The 16242-nt window shown below is 47.8% G+C and overlaps 1 protein-coding gene across 1 annotated transcript in view; it reads left to right on the top strand.

Annotated features, from left to right (window-relative positions):
• The first annotated feature begins 3905 nt into the window (after positions 1 to 3905).
• LOC119406489 (neprilysin-11-like) overlaps positions 3906 to 16242 on the top strand; it is a 30893-nt gene continuing 18556 nt past the window's right edge. The window contains exons 1-5 of the mRNA XM_037673231.1: positions 3906 to 3950; positions 4895 to 5083; positions 5900 to 6154; positions 10527 to 10664; positions 14257 to 14430. Of these exons, the coding sequence (XP_037529159.1) occupies positions 3906 to 3950; positions 4895 to 5083; positions 5900 to 6154; positions 10527 to 10664; positions 14257 to 14430 (801 nt within the window). The remainder of the gene's footprint in view (positions 3951 to 4894; positions 5084 to 5899; positions 6155 to 10526; positions 10665 to 14256; positions 14431 to 16242) is intronic.

The following is a 16242-nucleotide window of genomic DNA, read 5'->3' as shown; positions in this document are numbered from 1 at the left end:
TTTCCGTCGATTGTATTATCTGCCTATCCGCGTTGTCGTTATTGGCTGACACGCGCCTCGTCGGCGATGCTTCGTCGCTTCGTCGTTTCTCTTTCTTCGCTTTGGCTCTAGATGCTGTTTCTTCGCGCGAACACACTCTACGACGCCGATTTCACAGATGGGGCATGTGCACTTGCCCGCAAGAAGTAAATCATTGTGGGAGTGGCGACATCTTTGAAGATATTGGCTCCTGTGTGCAGGCCCCATAGCTACCGGCCCGTTAAATCCTTCTAACAAATCCAGCAATAAAGTAATTTCAAAACATTTTTCCCCTCTAGAATGCTCCTTAGACGGCACCCTTCAATCTCATCTTCAATCTTCAATGTTGTACTAATTTGGAACGGGGCCACATGAGGGGAACTTCAAAGGTAGCACAAAGCGAAACACGTAGTAAGTAATTGCGAAGATAGCTGCGCATTGCGTGACAGATTATTGGAATGAGCAGAACGTACTTGATATTTAGATAACAACTTGATTAGAATTTTCGTTTGGCAGGAAAGAAATTGGTCCGAAGACGCTGAAGACACAGAGCTGGGGGCCTTTCCCTCCTCTAACTGTAGATTATATGAGCGGAAAACAGCAGAAAAAGCAGGAAAGAACTTGACAGGACAGAAGCTCAACTTTCAACTGAAATTTATTGAAAAAATTTTTCCCACGAGAGCACGAAATCGCGCATGTGCAGCCACCTTATCACAAGAAAGACAAGGCCAACAGGAAGATTACTTATCCGAACTGATATGTGCCGCGCTTTAACTGTTTAGAAAGCGTATTTAGAAAGACTATTTAGAGACCCTGTCTTGTCAAGTTCTTTCGTCCTTTTTCCTGCTATTTCCCGCTCATGCAATCTACAATAAGTTGCACCAATTGGCCCAGCGTTCCACCTCATGGAACTTTCTCTCCTTCTTTCTCCCCTCCTCACCCTCACTTTCCCTTCCCATCCACTTGCTTTACTGCAGTGTACATGGCTATTCTATGCTTTACCCTCTCCATTTCTCATTTTCTTCCCCTCCTCCTCTCCACTTCTCCAAGCAGAGTGTTCGCTTAACGCTCGCCTCCCTCCTCCTTCTCACTTGAGCACTCCTCGTTTTACGAGGCTTTACTCCCTCCCACCCCAAGCTGCAACCTTCTTCCACATCCCTCTCCATCTCTTTCCTTGGCTCCACTCTCCCCCTCCACGGTCTGCTTTTCCTCGCAAGTGCTGTACTCGGTAGTGGGGCTCGCCCAAATCCTGTGGCGCATACCCGGTCGAGTTCATGCGGACACCAAGCGGAGTTACTCCAACCTTAGATCATTCTCGATATATTGTAGCGCAATAGTCAGTCCACATATGTTCGTGACGATTACGCTAGCCGCGACCTTCAGCAAGCTCGTGCAAAGTTAATGCGTTCAATTTCTCGTCTCTAAAATGGCAACAGCTTTAGGAAAGCGCTAAGGACTAGAGCCAGCTCAGTGGTTACCAGTACCGGAGACACACAGCGATGATTCACCGTATCCACACATTTAATTACAGCGTATTCAGCCGCGGGACAACGAGCGCTATACGCCGAAGGTTGCACCGTCGACTGGGTGGCTATTTTCGCAGGAGGCAGTAGACGAGAAGTACACCTAGGGCAACCACGATGCAGGCTACGTGAGGGTTTTCGACGCACTGTCTCGCACGCTGCGCCACGTCAGGCTCTTCGACTGACCGCTGGTCCGCTAGGCGCATGGCGACGGCAGCAGCTGCGGCGGCGGCCGCCACAGCAGTTCCGGCTTTCGCCACGTCATCCGCGTCAAGGGCGCTTACGTCGCTCGTCGCTTGGGGATGCGGGGAGTTGTGCCCGTCTGTATTTGCATCGTGTGCCGCAACGACGAACGTACTCTCGGCCACTTTGCGACGCCTGGAGGTCTTCGGGTGTTTTGCCTTCGCGTCATCCGAGTCGCTGGCTGAACCCCGTTGTGTGCGTTTCTTCTTCTCGCCTATGTCGTCCTCTGAACTGCTTGGCGATAGCTGCGGCGTAGCTCCCTTTGCGTATTCTTTAGTGGCGTTGTGCCCGCCTGCGTGTAGATCGTGTGCCGCTACGACGAACCCAGTGGTCTTCGGGTGTTTTGCCTTGACGTCCTCCGAGTCGCTGCCTGATCCCCGGTGCGCTGGCTTCTTGTTGCCGCGTGCCGTGTCCTCTGAACTGCTTGACGATAGCGGAGGCGTAGCTCGCTTTGCCTTGGAATTACCGGCTTCGTCCGAGTCGCTGGAGGATTGTCGAGGCGCCTCTTTCTCCAATGAGTCGTCCGAATCGCTGGCTCTCTGACGATGCTTCACGAAGTCTTCGTGACTCGTGGTCGGACTACCGGCGGTGAAGCCAGCGGCCTTTCTCGCGACGTGCACTTGAATGTGCGTCATATACGAGTTGATAGGTCAAGGCGGTCAAGGTGCGCGGCACCAGCGACTGCTCCTGAGGCTCCAATCGGACTGGATGTCAGCTCCTGTTGGTTGGTTGGTTGATCCTAGAGGAATGGCACAACCCACCACGGGGGATCGGCCACGAATCGTGCGGCAGTAGGATGTGTGAGTGAAAAAAAAAAAAAAAAAAAGGATAATTCTCAAGAGATAATTTTAGGTAAGCGAAAATGTTATTTGTGTTCGCGGTGACCGAATTTTGTTGCGTTCTTCTTCGTCTTCTTTCTTCCATACGTTCTCGTGCTTCGGCAATGCGCCAAGCCAAACATGTGTGAGCGTGTTTGACTCGGCTCAAAAAGGAGGCTCTTGTTGTTTGGCCATACTTTACATAACAGCAATACACTGAGCATACACTCTCCACGAAGGTGTGGTATCATGGGTTTCGGTTTCGGTTTCCGACCCCAATACTTCGCCCCAGGGGGCGCTGTACAAATGTATATATTACGGGGTGGTGACACCCATTCTCCACGCCGCCTCCATATTCGGTCAAACAGTGGAGCTAGCGCTTCGTGTAACGTTACCATATTGGGTCTAACAGTGGATATGTGTCACAAAGCGAACGGCCGCCGGCTGTCCCGGCGGCCGTTCTTTTGTTCTCCAGACGCGGTTGTCGCTGACGTCCGCGCCGATGTAACAAAAGGTCTAGTCGTTATGGTGATCGACGGCTGAGCCGAAGGTCGCGGAATCGAATCCCGGCCGGATCCCGGGACTTCACAAGCAAAACTAAGAAAGAAGATTTATATGACTACCACTGCTACTCCTAGTGGGTATGTGCCACAGAACTTGGGCGAGCCCCGCTGGTCCACTAAAAATGAAGAAGTCGTCAGCGGGTAAAAGCGTTTGTGCCACAGAAACTGCACAAATTCTCCCTAATCACCACTGGTTCACTAAAAAGGAAGAAGGGAACACACGGGCTGCAAACACAAATTAAGATTTATGGACGCACGTAACTGATAATTGAGGAAGATATTAATGAAGCGTCGCGATTAAACCACTGATAAACACCGGGGCCTTGTGCATCAGCCTCGCTGGTTCACTCTCTGTACGGAGTGCCTGGTCGATGATCTTCGTCTTCCTCTTATTGCCTAAAGTATTTATGGGAGTGAGCAAGAGTGGGTCTTGACAGAACATCACAAGATAAGATTTTGTCCTTATATCTGAACTCCAATTTTCCTTAAACATTTTTTGTTCATCATTGCCCACAAATTAGGCTTCGAAAATAGCTCTCGGGGCAAACACAATTCACCTAAGCTTCAGCGCCCGTCATCGTGTGATGTTTCCCTGCCCATGTTTAAATCAGCGCTGTGTTTTTTATATGATCATCTAAGCTTATATAATTTCCCCAAGTGCTCGCAGTCGTACCGTACGTATTCGTACATTTGCACGCGGTGGGGGAAATTCCGAGAAGTGAAGAAGAAAACGACTGATCATGAGGCCCATCGATCGGTCCCAGTATTTCCTCCCTCATACTGTGGTGAGTCCTTAAAATGTGCTCTCTCTTCCCACGCGGCACCAAAAATAAAAAAGCCTGTCTAGCGAAACCGAAAAAATGGAGTGAAAGCGATTGTCACTAAAGTCTAGAAACACGAATAGTTACGAACGATGATGTGGAGCATCTTTTGAGACTGCCCGTTTCCGCGGTGGCAGTAAGATTCTTCACATGGCTGATCAGAACAAACCTGGGGCTTTTTTTATGATAACAAAAGGCATCGAAAAACAAATCGCAGCCCCTGATAAAAATGTGCGTAAAGTTTGTTTTCATCACCACGTTTTGCTTTTCAGTGGACAAAAAAAAAAACATGCGACAGTAATAGATTGCGATCATCTCAGTGGAAGCTATAACTTGAAAATCGGGTCTTTCGCTAGATACAAGCAATGCTTAATGACCCGTCAGCAGTAACAATGGCGTTGAAAAGGAGAGGTGCTGACTTTCGTTTACGCTTTGCCTAAATAAAGGGACGATAAAAATTCTGCAGCCTGTTACCCTCTCCATAACACGGAGCCTTACTCATACGTTCTCAGTCAATCGCCATTCCTATAAAGAAACACAGCATTTCTACGCGCAATAAGACAACTTCTGGTTTGTTGCTTCTCCACTACTTTACCTTGTTCTCTAGACATTCTGCGCTATTAGAGAATGCTTTGTGTCATGACCGCACAATCAAATGATTCGCTACGAGCTTTAACAACCGGCAGAGCACTGCCGTCATGGTTGCGCCTGTGTGAGCTATGAGAATAACCGTTCTACAGCCTGAGATTCCAAATTGCCGTGAAATTCAACGGTCGCTGAAGTAACGATTTCCGAGGACTAACATAAAAGTTGTCTCAAGTCCAGCAGATTCCCAAGTCTGGCATCGCAATCTCGTTCGACCTAACGTTCTCCCTTAACGTGTAACACGGTGCGGTGATCAGCCGCAGGGCCAGTTGCTTGTGGAGCCCACACACATGGGAGTGGAAAGCACCGCGTCCAGCGACAGATGGCGGGAGTTGGACGAAAAGAGCGAAATGCAGACTACCGGGCTGGTGATTTTCTGCCTGCTCGGAGTCGTGCCGCTGCTGATCACTACCGCACTAGTGGGCTCCCTTTTGTTCTCAACAGCACGCAAGGTGAGTGGCTCCGGCGTTGAAGAAACAACCTTGATTGCGCCGCGTCCCTGTCAGGAAAATTATATCCCCCTCAGGGGCGTAGCCAGAAATTTTTTTCGGGGGGGTTCAACCATACTTTATATATGTTTGTGCGTGCGTTTGTATGTGCGCGTGTATATATACGCCAGCAAAACTGAAAAATTGGGGGGGGGGGGTGAACCCCCCAACCCCCCCCCCCCCCTGGCTACGCCCCTGATCCCCCTCCCTCCTTTGCCTTTCCGCAAGCGCTGCCAGTCTCGTAAGGCATTTGACCGGCAGGAAAGAGATGAACTGTTGTTATAAGGAGCAGGAAAAAAAGGCCAGAGCATCGTGGTATTGTTAGGGCAAGTGTCCGAAAGCTCAATAGTTGGGTGCTGTTAGTAGAAAGGACAGCTCTTCAACTGCCGAAGTCGTCTGGGATGGAGCATAAGAGGCGAGTACGCCTATAAAAGTACACCTACTCTGGCACATTTTATTGCCTCCCGTTGTAACCTGACCAGGATAACAGTGTGCACAGGCGTGTGTAGGGGTCTCCATTTGGGAGGGCTGGGGGCGAAGCGGCCGTAGTTTGACCGCAGTACCACACCTCCTCTCTTCCCAACCTCGCCCTTACAAACGCAGTGTAAAGATGAAGTACTTGCCGAACCAATTCCACTCCCCCCCCCCCCCCCCCCCCCCGCCCTGCGCCCTCTGTGCGCACGCCGATGGCAGTGAGTAAAAGAATTGGCATAAGTCTGTGCGACGTCGGTCTGCCCTCTCGTTCAAAGTCGAGTTGTTCATTCTGTGTGTTCTGTGCAGCTTACTGTAGCACCGCCTCCCACTGCGTCGAAGACGGTCGTGCCAGTCATGGCTACAGTCGCGCCAATCATCCCTGCTGGACCCGCAGCGTACGAGACAGTGACTGGAACCGAGTCCGTATGCAACACCAACGAGTGCCGTTCCTTGAGCGAGCGCCTTAGACTGCAACTCAAGTTCTCCGTCGACCCCTGCGACGACTTCTACGACTTCGTGTGCGGCAAATACTGGGGCCACGTGGAGGGTGCCCTTTCGGAGGTGAGCGCACTTGTGTCTCTGCTGGTACACTACTTGACAGCATGTCAGGACCCATGCATAGATATGTAGACAACGTGACAACCACGCTTTCTTGCACAGTGATAGGAGCCCCTGTGTCGGTACTGAATGATAACCAAGTCATCATCATCATCATCAGCCTGTCTACGCCCACTGCAGGGCAAAGGTCTCTCCCATGTTCCGCCAATCAACCAGGTCCTGTGCTTTCTACTGCCATGTTATACCTGCAAACTTCTTAATCTCATCTACCCACCTAATTTTCTGTCTCCCCCTCACGCGTTTGCCATCTCTTGGAATCCAGTCAGTTACCCTTATTGACCACCGGCTATCCTGCCCACGTGCTCCGTGCCCGGCCCATATCCATTTCTTCTTCTTGATTTCAACTATGATATCCTCAACCCCCGTTTGTTCCCTGACCCACTCTGCTCTCTTCCTGTCTCTTAAAGTTACACCTATCATTTTCTTTTCCATCGCTCGCTGCGTCGTCCTCAATTTAAGTTGAACCCTCTTTGTAAGCCTCCAGGTTTCTGCTCCGTAGGCAAGTACCGGTAAGATGCAGCTGTTATATACTCTTGAGGGATAGTGGTAGACTACCATTCATGATTTGATAATGCTTGCCGAATGAGCCCCATCCCATCCTTATTTTCACTCTCATGGTTCGGCTCCGCGGTTACTACCTGTCCTAAGTAGACATACTCCTTTACAACTTCCAGTGTCTCGACCCCTATCGCAAAGCGCTTTTCTCTGCCAAGATTGTTCCACATTACTTTAGTTTTATGCATATTAATTTTCAGACCTACTCTTCTACTTTCCGCATCCAGTTCAGTAATCATGAGCTGTAATTCGTCTCCCGCGTTACTCATCAATGCAATGTCATCAGCGAATCGCAGGTTGCTGAGATACTCTCCATTAACTCTTATCCCTAATTCTTCCCAATCTAGGGCCCTGAAAACCTACTGTAAACACGCGGTGAATAGCATTGGAGAGATCGTGTCTCCCTGCCGTACGCCCTTCTTTATTGGGATTCTGTCGCTTTCTTTATGGAGGACTATAGTGGCTGTGGATCCGCTGTAGATATCTTCCATTATGTTTATATAAGCTTCGTCGATGCCCTGATTCCGCAGTGCCTGCATGACTGCTGATGTCTCCACCGAGTCAAATGCCTTCTCGTAATCTATGAAAGCTATGTATAGGGGTTGGTTGTATTCCGCGCATTTCTCTATCACCTGATTGATAGTATGAATATGGTCTGTTGTTGAGAAGCCTGCGCGAAATCCTGTCTGGTCCTTTGGTTGATTGAACTCTAACGTCATATTAATTCTGTTAGCAATTACTTTTGTAAATAGCTTGTAGACAACGAAATGTAAGCTGATGGGCCTGTAATTTTTCAGGTCCTTGACGTCCCCTTTCTTATGGATCAAGATGTTGTTGGCATACTTCCAAAATTCTGGTATCCTCCCCGTCGAGAGACACTTCGTATACAGGGTGGCCAGTTTTTGTAACGTGATCTCTCCACCGTCTTTCAACAGGTGTGATGTTACCTGATCCTCACCAGCGGCTTTGCCTCTTTGCATTCCCTTTATGGCTTTCTTTACTTCTCCTGTAAATAATGGTGGGATTTTAGATTCCTCTGGGCTATTACTGCTTCTGGGCTATTACGCCATTGGAATCTAAACTTGGCTACGTATAACGCTAGAACTTTATCTAGTGAGGCGAGTCTAGCTGTACTATTTGAGGAATTAGAGGGTGTTAAATGGGATGTAATAGGGCTAAGTGAGGTTAGGAGGCCACATGAGGCTTATACAGTGCTGAAGAACGGACGCGTCCTATGCTATCGTGGCTTAGCTGAGAGAAGAGAACTAGGGGTGGGGTTCCTTATTCATAAAAGTATAGCTGGTAATATAGAGGAATACTGTAGCATTAATGAGAGGGTGATATGTATCGTAATTAAGTTTAATAAGAGGTACAAGATGAAGGTGGTACAGGCCTACGCGCCTACATCCAGCCATGATGATCAACTGGTTGAACGCTTCTACGAAGACGTAGAATCAGCAATGAGTAAGGTAAAGACACAGTACACTGTACTGATGGGCGACATTAATGCAAAGGTAGGCAAGAAGCAGGCTGGAGATCATGCAGTTGGGGAATATGGCATCGGCTCTAGAAACGCCAGATGGGAGTTACTAGTAGAGTTCGCAGAACGCAATAATTTACGGATCTTAAATACCTTCTACAGAAAACGGGCTACTCGTAAGTGGACGTGGAGAAGTCCTAATGGCGAAACTAAAAATGAAATAGACTTCAGAATGTGTGTCCACCAGGGCATTGTACAGGATGTGGAAGTAGTTAACAAGATCCGATGCAGTGACCATAGAATGGTAAGATCTATAATTCAACTAGAGTTGAGGAAGGAACGGCAGAAACTGATACGCAAGAAGCCGATTAATGAACTAGATCTGAGAGGGAAAGTCCAGGAATTCAGAGTTTCACTTCAGAATAGGTACGCGGCTTTAACCGAGGAAACCGACCTTCGCGTTGACGCAATGAATGATAATCTGACTAGTATCGTTAAGGAGTGTGCAGTGGAAGTCGGGGGTACAGTCGTTAGACAGGACACTGGCAAGCTATCCCAAGAGACGAAAAACCTCATTAATAAACGTCAAGCCATGAAAGCCTCAAATGCAACAGACAAAATAGAGCTGGCGGAGCTTTCGAAGTTAATCAATAGGCGTAAAGTAGCCGACATAAGAAAGTATAATATGGAGAGAATTGAGCATGCTCTAAAGAACGGAAGGAGCCTCAAAGCTATGAAGACAAAACTGTGCATAGGCAAAAATCAGATGTATGCATTAAGGGACAAGGAAGGCAAGGTCACAACCAATATGGATAGAATAGTTGCGGTAGCGGAAGAGTTCTACAGAGATCTGTACAGCAGCCGAGACAGTCAGGATGATAACGTAAGAAGCAGTAATAGCCCAGAGTGATAACTAAGTACCACCGTTAGCACGTTTTACCTCCCGCTTTTAAACGCGTTACGCCGGGGACTAAAGGCGGGCCGCTGTGAGAAGCACGTACGTCATCACTTTATGTTGATTTTCGCATTCATTGCAAAGCCGGTTTTCATTCGAGCTCGGCCACTGGAAGAAGGGGGTGGTGGGGCGCTGTGGTGAATCTTCGTCCCCGTAATGGAGAACCCTGCGCGCACAGCTATGTTTGCCATAAATTAAACTCGTCCTGCTTGTACACATGGACATCGTCTTTGTTTGTTTTTTTTTTTTTTTGTTCCTTGAGTAACTTAGGGGAAGAATTTCAAAGCACAATCACTGCATTGAAGAGGCAAAGCAGAATGGTCGGTCTAAAAATTAATATGCAGAAAACTAAAGTCACGTCCAACAGCCTCGGAAGAGAACAGCGGTTTGCTTTAGGTTGACAGGCAATGGAAGTGGGAAAGGAATACGTCTACATGGGGCAAGCAGTGACCGCAGATCTGAACCATGAGTCGAAAGTAACTAGTATAATAATGGGGTGGAGCGCATTTGGCAGGCATTCTCAGATCATGAATGACATTTTACCAGTATTCTTCAAGACAAAGGTATATAACAGGTGCATCCTGCCGGCACTTACCTACGGGACAGAAACCTGTAGGCTTACGAATAGGGTTTAACTTAGACTGATAAATACGCAGCGAGCCATGGAAACGAAAATGGTAATTGCAACGTTAAGGAACAAGAATGGGACAGAGAGGGTCAGGGAACAAAGGAGTGCAAAGGACAACTTAGTCAAAATCAAGAAGAAGAAAACGGCATGGGCAGAGAATTTAGCGATAAGAAGGCAAGGTAACCGCTGGTCGTTTTAATAGTAACAGACTGGATTCCAAGAGAAGACAAGTGAGCAAGGGGAGGCAGAAAGCTAGTGGACAGATGAGATTAATAAGCTTGCGTGGATAAAGTGACCGCAGCAAGCACACGACCGGGTTAATTCCAGAAACACGGGAGAGCCCTTCCAGCAGGGGTAGTTGTCATGACGATGATGATGATTATGATAACGATGATGTTTTCTATAATACGAAATGAATATTCCTGTCGAAGACAACGTAACCCACGTATGTCATCAACTTATTCTATATCTTAACTCTTGCACGTTGCTCTTGTAGATTTTCGCTGGCCATAAAGCAGTTTAATTAAAGGCGAGAAGTTGTGTTTTTTCTTTGTGGCTTGCGAATGTGTTCTGAGGATTGCGTGCCTAAGTCCGTTTAGCGTGCTATGAAGCGTACTTTGTAGCGTGCACATTTAGCGTGCTATGTAGCGTGCACATTGTCCATGTAGGCCTGCAATAGCGTTCTCTCACTTTCCAGGCCGAAGCACTGATTCGAAGCGCCACTATTGCAGCCATTGACGCGACCACCGTGCCAGCTACTGGACAGAAAGCCTGGCACAAAGCCGCGGCACTCTTCAAGGCCTGCATGACGCTGGCCTCTTTGTACCATAGCGAGGTCAGTACGTGAGAAGACTTGACAGGCTGTAGCGGTAGGTGTGCCTTTACCTAAAGAAAGCTTCGAAAGATGAAAGGTTGAAAGCCGGCACTTGTGTCTTGTGTACCGTAATCTACGTGCTGTTTTTGCGCTTTTACATAAATATATGCTGGCACCAGCAAGCCTGGATAACCACCATGTTGAAGTTATAAAAGGCCCCGTAGCACTCTAGGTTAGTAAACGACCGAACTCTTTTTATTGAACTACATGGACACTCCAAGCGCACATTGCCGAAGCCGTCGGCGTCGCCGTCATGTTCTGTATAAAGTCAAAATCGATGGCATTGCCCCACGCGTTGAATGTTCTCTGTGCCAATGAAAGCGCGAGCGTGCTGCCGACAAAAGCGGCTCAAGCAGAGATGAAACGAGCCGGCCGTCTCCGTCGCTCGAAACCGCATGGAGGAGTGCCAGATGGGTAGCTGCGTGGCTCCGGCTGGAAGTATTTGACCAGCCGCGCGTGTTCGCCAGCCGTTGTGGGCGCCGTATCATTACAGGAGATAGGGGATAGCCAATGGCTCATACCTTTGAACGTGTTGTGTCTGAGGTCACCGGACGGCCGGTGACCCCGCCTTCGGAGAATATCGCTGAGTGCATGAGTGGGACTACTTCTTTAGTCGTGGAGGCGATCGGCTGCCGCGCTTCGGTCATCTGGGAGTTGCCCCTCCGCCCTTCTTAAGTTGTATCCGACTGTGGTAGGTATCACTTCTCGCTAGAGACACTGAGGCAATAGAGTGTTGAAATGCGGGGACCCAAAGCGGCTTGCTTACGCACGTTCTTGCGTTCCTTTGTACTTCCAGCCGCGCGCAAGGAGAATACAAAGAAACGCAAGGGCTTATGTGCGTAAGCCACTTTGGGTTCTTTAACGTGCATCTAAATCTATGTGCACGGGTGTTCTTGGGATTTCGCCCACATCTAAATGCGGCCGCCAGGGCCGGGAATCAAACCCGCGCCCTCCAGCTTAGAAGCGCAATTAGGTCACGTTTAGCGCGACATCGTTAAAGAACTCGTATCTCAAATTCCGGTGTCGGCGTCGTTGATTGTGGGCGAAAAATCGTCATCTTGTCCGTGACCAAAAAATGGAGAAAGAGGCAAATAAAATAAATAATAGATTTCGGTTCGAGCGAGAATGGAACCCAGGCCGTCTGCGTGGCAAGCAGGTGTTCTACCACAAAGTCACGCAATTGCTTCAAACGGCTTCGGCAAAAAAACACTATATGAATGTCATGTGGTGGAGGGCGTCTCCTTAACGCATGTCATATTGCGTAGCAAAAGCGTATAGAATCGCGCCAGGCGTCAAAACATGTGAATTGTGCAACGAGTGGGTGTTTTAAAGAACCGCCCATTACAAAGCGCTCAGGCATATTTGATCAACATCAGCTGTAAAAGCATCAGCAACTTGATCAGTTGCGTAGGTTTGCCTGTTGCCTTACGGACGCGCACTGAGCCCTTCACTGATTCGCAAAAGGAAGAATTATGGCGCAGTGGGCACTTAATTTGCAGTAGGCATTCTAGGATAGTTTGAAACGGCCGATGTTACGCGCACAGTTGTCCGTTTCCTTACAGCACGGTGGAGGCATGTACCGCGATTGAGAAAGCGATGCGCACGGGACCCGATTAAGCCATCGCGTTCTGCTCTTGAAGGCGAAGCTCAAGCATCCTCCAAGTTTTTTTTAAAGACGATAGTCTTTCTTGGGGAACTTAAACGCAGAAATCTTCGTTTGTCTGTTCAGAAAAAGTTTATTTTATCGTAGGACGTTACGAACATTTAGAAACAGTGTCCGTACAACAAGAACATTAACATACACAAATGACGAAACATAATACACATAAAACGTTTAAACAGAAATGTCGAAGTTCACAGTGTGCCCCTAATGCATGCTACTAAGAACTAGCATGCGCACACTTATTACAATATAGACAATGTGCATGACCCGTTTCAGCCACCCGGCCAAAGTTTCACCACTATCTGAACGTCCAGCCATCTTGAACTGGTACGGGCGTTCATACTTGTGAGTATTTTCGATCAAAAAGCAAATATTACGCATATCTGAGGCGCAACATCAATACGTAAGTATTAGGTGGTGTGTACCTTTACTAGAAAATACATAGATAAGTAATTCTAAAGACAAAAATCACAGCATATCCACGGAGTGAATGATGATGAGTGGGCGAAGCTGCGGAGGTTCATCGGTAAACCGTGAATCTTCCGTGAATTCTGCCCAGTACATCATCACCGACGTGAGATCGGGCGCGTTTATACTAAAGGTTCGATGAGAGTTATGACGACTTGCAGCTCACTTTAATTTTACATGTACGCTGGGAATTTTCATTGTTTAGAAAACCATTGCTTTAGAAAACATCTGGCGTCTTTCGTTAAGCAGCTGGCGTCTTTTCGTTTTGCTTTAGAAACATCTGGCGTCTTTTCGTTTTGCTTTTAGAAAACATCTGGCGTCTTTCGTTGGTTTATTTCATCAATCAACGGCGTTTTGAACAAAATTTTTATTGTTCAATCACGCACAGGAGAAATCTCACCAGGCACTACCTTGGAGGTAAAGAATGGCTGCTAATGGGAATGAGAGACAGAGGAAGTCGGCTTTTAGACACTTCTACTAACGTTTCCTACTGGAACATACCAATGGCTGCTAATGGGGAATGAGAGACAGAAGAATTCGGCTTTTAGTTAACGCGCAGGCTGCGAATTTTTTATTGTTCAACAACGCACAGGAGAAATCTCCAACCGGCACCACCTTGGAGGTCAAGATCTGGTACTAGCGTTATGACTGGTTACGCACTACGAGGGACTAACGGGTGCCACTTTAAGGAGCTTCGCCCCTAAAATGTTTCTTAGGTTGCGCTGAAAATGCGACGCTATGAGCCAGATGCGGCATTCAACATAAAGGAGGAGGACTCTTGTAGTACGGCCGGCAGAAGACTATCGTCTTTCGACATTTGCAGCGAAGCACGCAGATACGCGGCCAATTTTCATGCTGCAATACTCACGTGGTACTTTATGCATTTTTCTTAATGACTGGTAGGCGAAAGCCATATTTTTTCTTCATATTTTTTTGTCATATAAGTGACTGTAGTGATCGCCCCCTCCTCCCACCCCGGCCCTTGAAAGCTTGCTGCGCCTAACGTGGTTTTGCACTGCCTCCGGGACCTGAGATATTTCAAGCTTTCTACACCTTACATAATTTCGCACAGGCTCCGTGATCGGCCCGCCTTTGACCAAGTAACGATGTTGTGCGACGGCGTCATCACGACACGTCATCCATGACGTCATATTACGTTGAGTTCGTGCGACTTTTGGTACGCTGACTGCACAGACACATTCACTTTACTATCACGTGACTTTTGACCGACTTTTATTAGATTTTTCTTCTGCCGCACTCGAGTTTACGCCGATGCCGCCGACAAGGTTTCGCGGTGTATGTCAGGTCTCGCCAAATGCCGAAAACTTCTTGACTCATGAGACATACAAGGCTCATGAGACCTTGACTCATGAGACCTTACTATCGCGGACAATATCTTGCAAGGGATCCGATTGTTTGCAGGTGGGCGATTTGACTGTGTGGCTAGCGTCGCTTGGCCTGGACCTGAACCACTTGGACCCTTCTGTCGACCCCGTGGACATGGTCATGCGCTCGTCACTAGATTTTGGCGTTCCCGCCGTATTCGATGCGACGCTGTCTGACCGCTTATTCATCGAAGGCAAAAGGTCTATCGAGGTATCGATACAAATTCTTTTATTTGTTTGTCTCTTTTGTTTTGTTGCTTTAGTGTTTTTGACCTTTGAAGGAAGACTAGCGTAAGATAACCGCTCGATCATATCAACTGTAAATACAGTGAAACCTCGGTGATACGATCACAGCTCATACGAATTTCGGGGTGATACGAATTTTTCGCTGGTCCCGGCCAAGGTCCATTGGCCTAAGTGTAATGGAGTACGGTTGTTGCGAACCGATTTTCACCCAGCGACGTTTGATACGAACTTACGCTACCGTCCAGGTACGAAGAGGTGCTGTCCGCGCTGTCGCGGAAGACGCGCCAAGCAGGTGCGAGCGCGGGAACGCAAGCGTGGGCATGCGCGCCACACTGCCAAATCGTCAGAATCACGGTGTAAGAAAAACACTTTTCTTACGGTCAGAATAAACCGTCAGAGACGCGTCATGGCCTCCGAGTGTCGCGGGTCACAACGCACCTGGTTAATTAAATGCGCGCGTACGGGCCGTATATTTACGAGTGCTGGTATGATTGCCGACATCTTAAACCTTAACTGACATTCATTCAGGATTCTTCGTGACGTTGCCGCAGCCCTGACAAACAATAAATGAAAATGTACGCCAGCTTTCTTTTGTCGCATGCTAATTTTCCATGCTTTCTGGTGATACGAATTTCGGATGGTACGAATATTTTTGGTTGTCCCGTCAGATTCGTATCACCGAGGTTTCACTGTAAACTTTTGAAGCAATCAATAGTGCAATATGCTAGAGCCCTTTTGGAAGAGTTTTTAAATAGGCGAGCGTCTCTTCTGTAATGCTTGTGAACGAAAGTACCGAGGATGTGTACCGAGGCAGTGCCGCGCGCGTGATTATATTGAGGGTCATGCGAAACTTCAAAATTTTAGGCGATAAAGACCCCATCTTAAACCTATTCGAATATGACAGCTCATTTGTGCAGTGGTCTTTGCTCAGAACTGTTAGTCACACGTCCACGAAATTTCCGTGGAATGTACTTTAAAACACCGTGAACTGAGTCGTGAAAAGACTGTTTCGTTAATCTAATTGCTTGAGACCACCCAGACTGCTTAAAGCATTAAGGTGCCATTGAACAGTAGCACTACGAGTCAACCTTACCATATACGGTATTATGAGCTAGGAGGCGTTTCACTTTTACTTTCAATTCGCGTATTTTGCGTTTATAGCGTATATCTTCAAGTGCTATAGAAGGCTGTAGAACATAGCATGAGGCAGCAAATCAATGCGGTGATGAGCTCCAACAATTCTATATTCATGGCGAGAAAATACAGTGCTGTCCTAGGCTGGCATGGTGCTAGCAGTTCGGGGTGAATGATCACGGGTACAGTAACGCTTACTCGTGGTGGTGCCAGTGCTGCTGTCCTAAATAACGCGTGCAAGAAATCAGCGCCCGTCACAAAAATTAGCGGCCTCTTTTTCAGACCACAGCTCGACCACACTTCTTATATGACGTATCTATGCGAGACTTACTGCTGTCATGTGGGAGTCTTCAGGTACATGCAAGCTGAATTTCGGAGCTTTTCGCCAGTAGAACCCCTCAACAAATGTGTTGGAAAATAAAACATTCTGGCCCTGATTCCGATCATCTTTACAAGGAACCTGTTTCTTGGCCTTAAAGTACTACATAGCGTAAACATAAACGCTGTCGCGTAAAAGCGTAAACTAACAACGCTCAAGCACAGGCAAGTGAACGTGACCTCACATTTGTCTGAAGGACTAAACGTGCCAGCAGACTAAAATTAAAGAGAGCCATTAGAGACGCTGCGCATGAATAGAATTATG

Source organism: Rhipicephalus sanguineus, chromosome 10 (assembly GCF_013339695.2).
Source record: "Rhipicephalus sanguineus isolate Rsan-2018 chromosome 10, BIME_Rsan_1.4, whole genome shotgun sequence".
NCBI lineage: Eukaryota > Metazoa > Arthropoda > Arachnida > Ixodida > Ixodidae > Rhipicephalus > Rhipicephalus sanguineus.
This window is presented reverse-complemented; position numbering and strand designations above follow the sequence as displayed.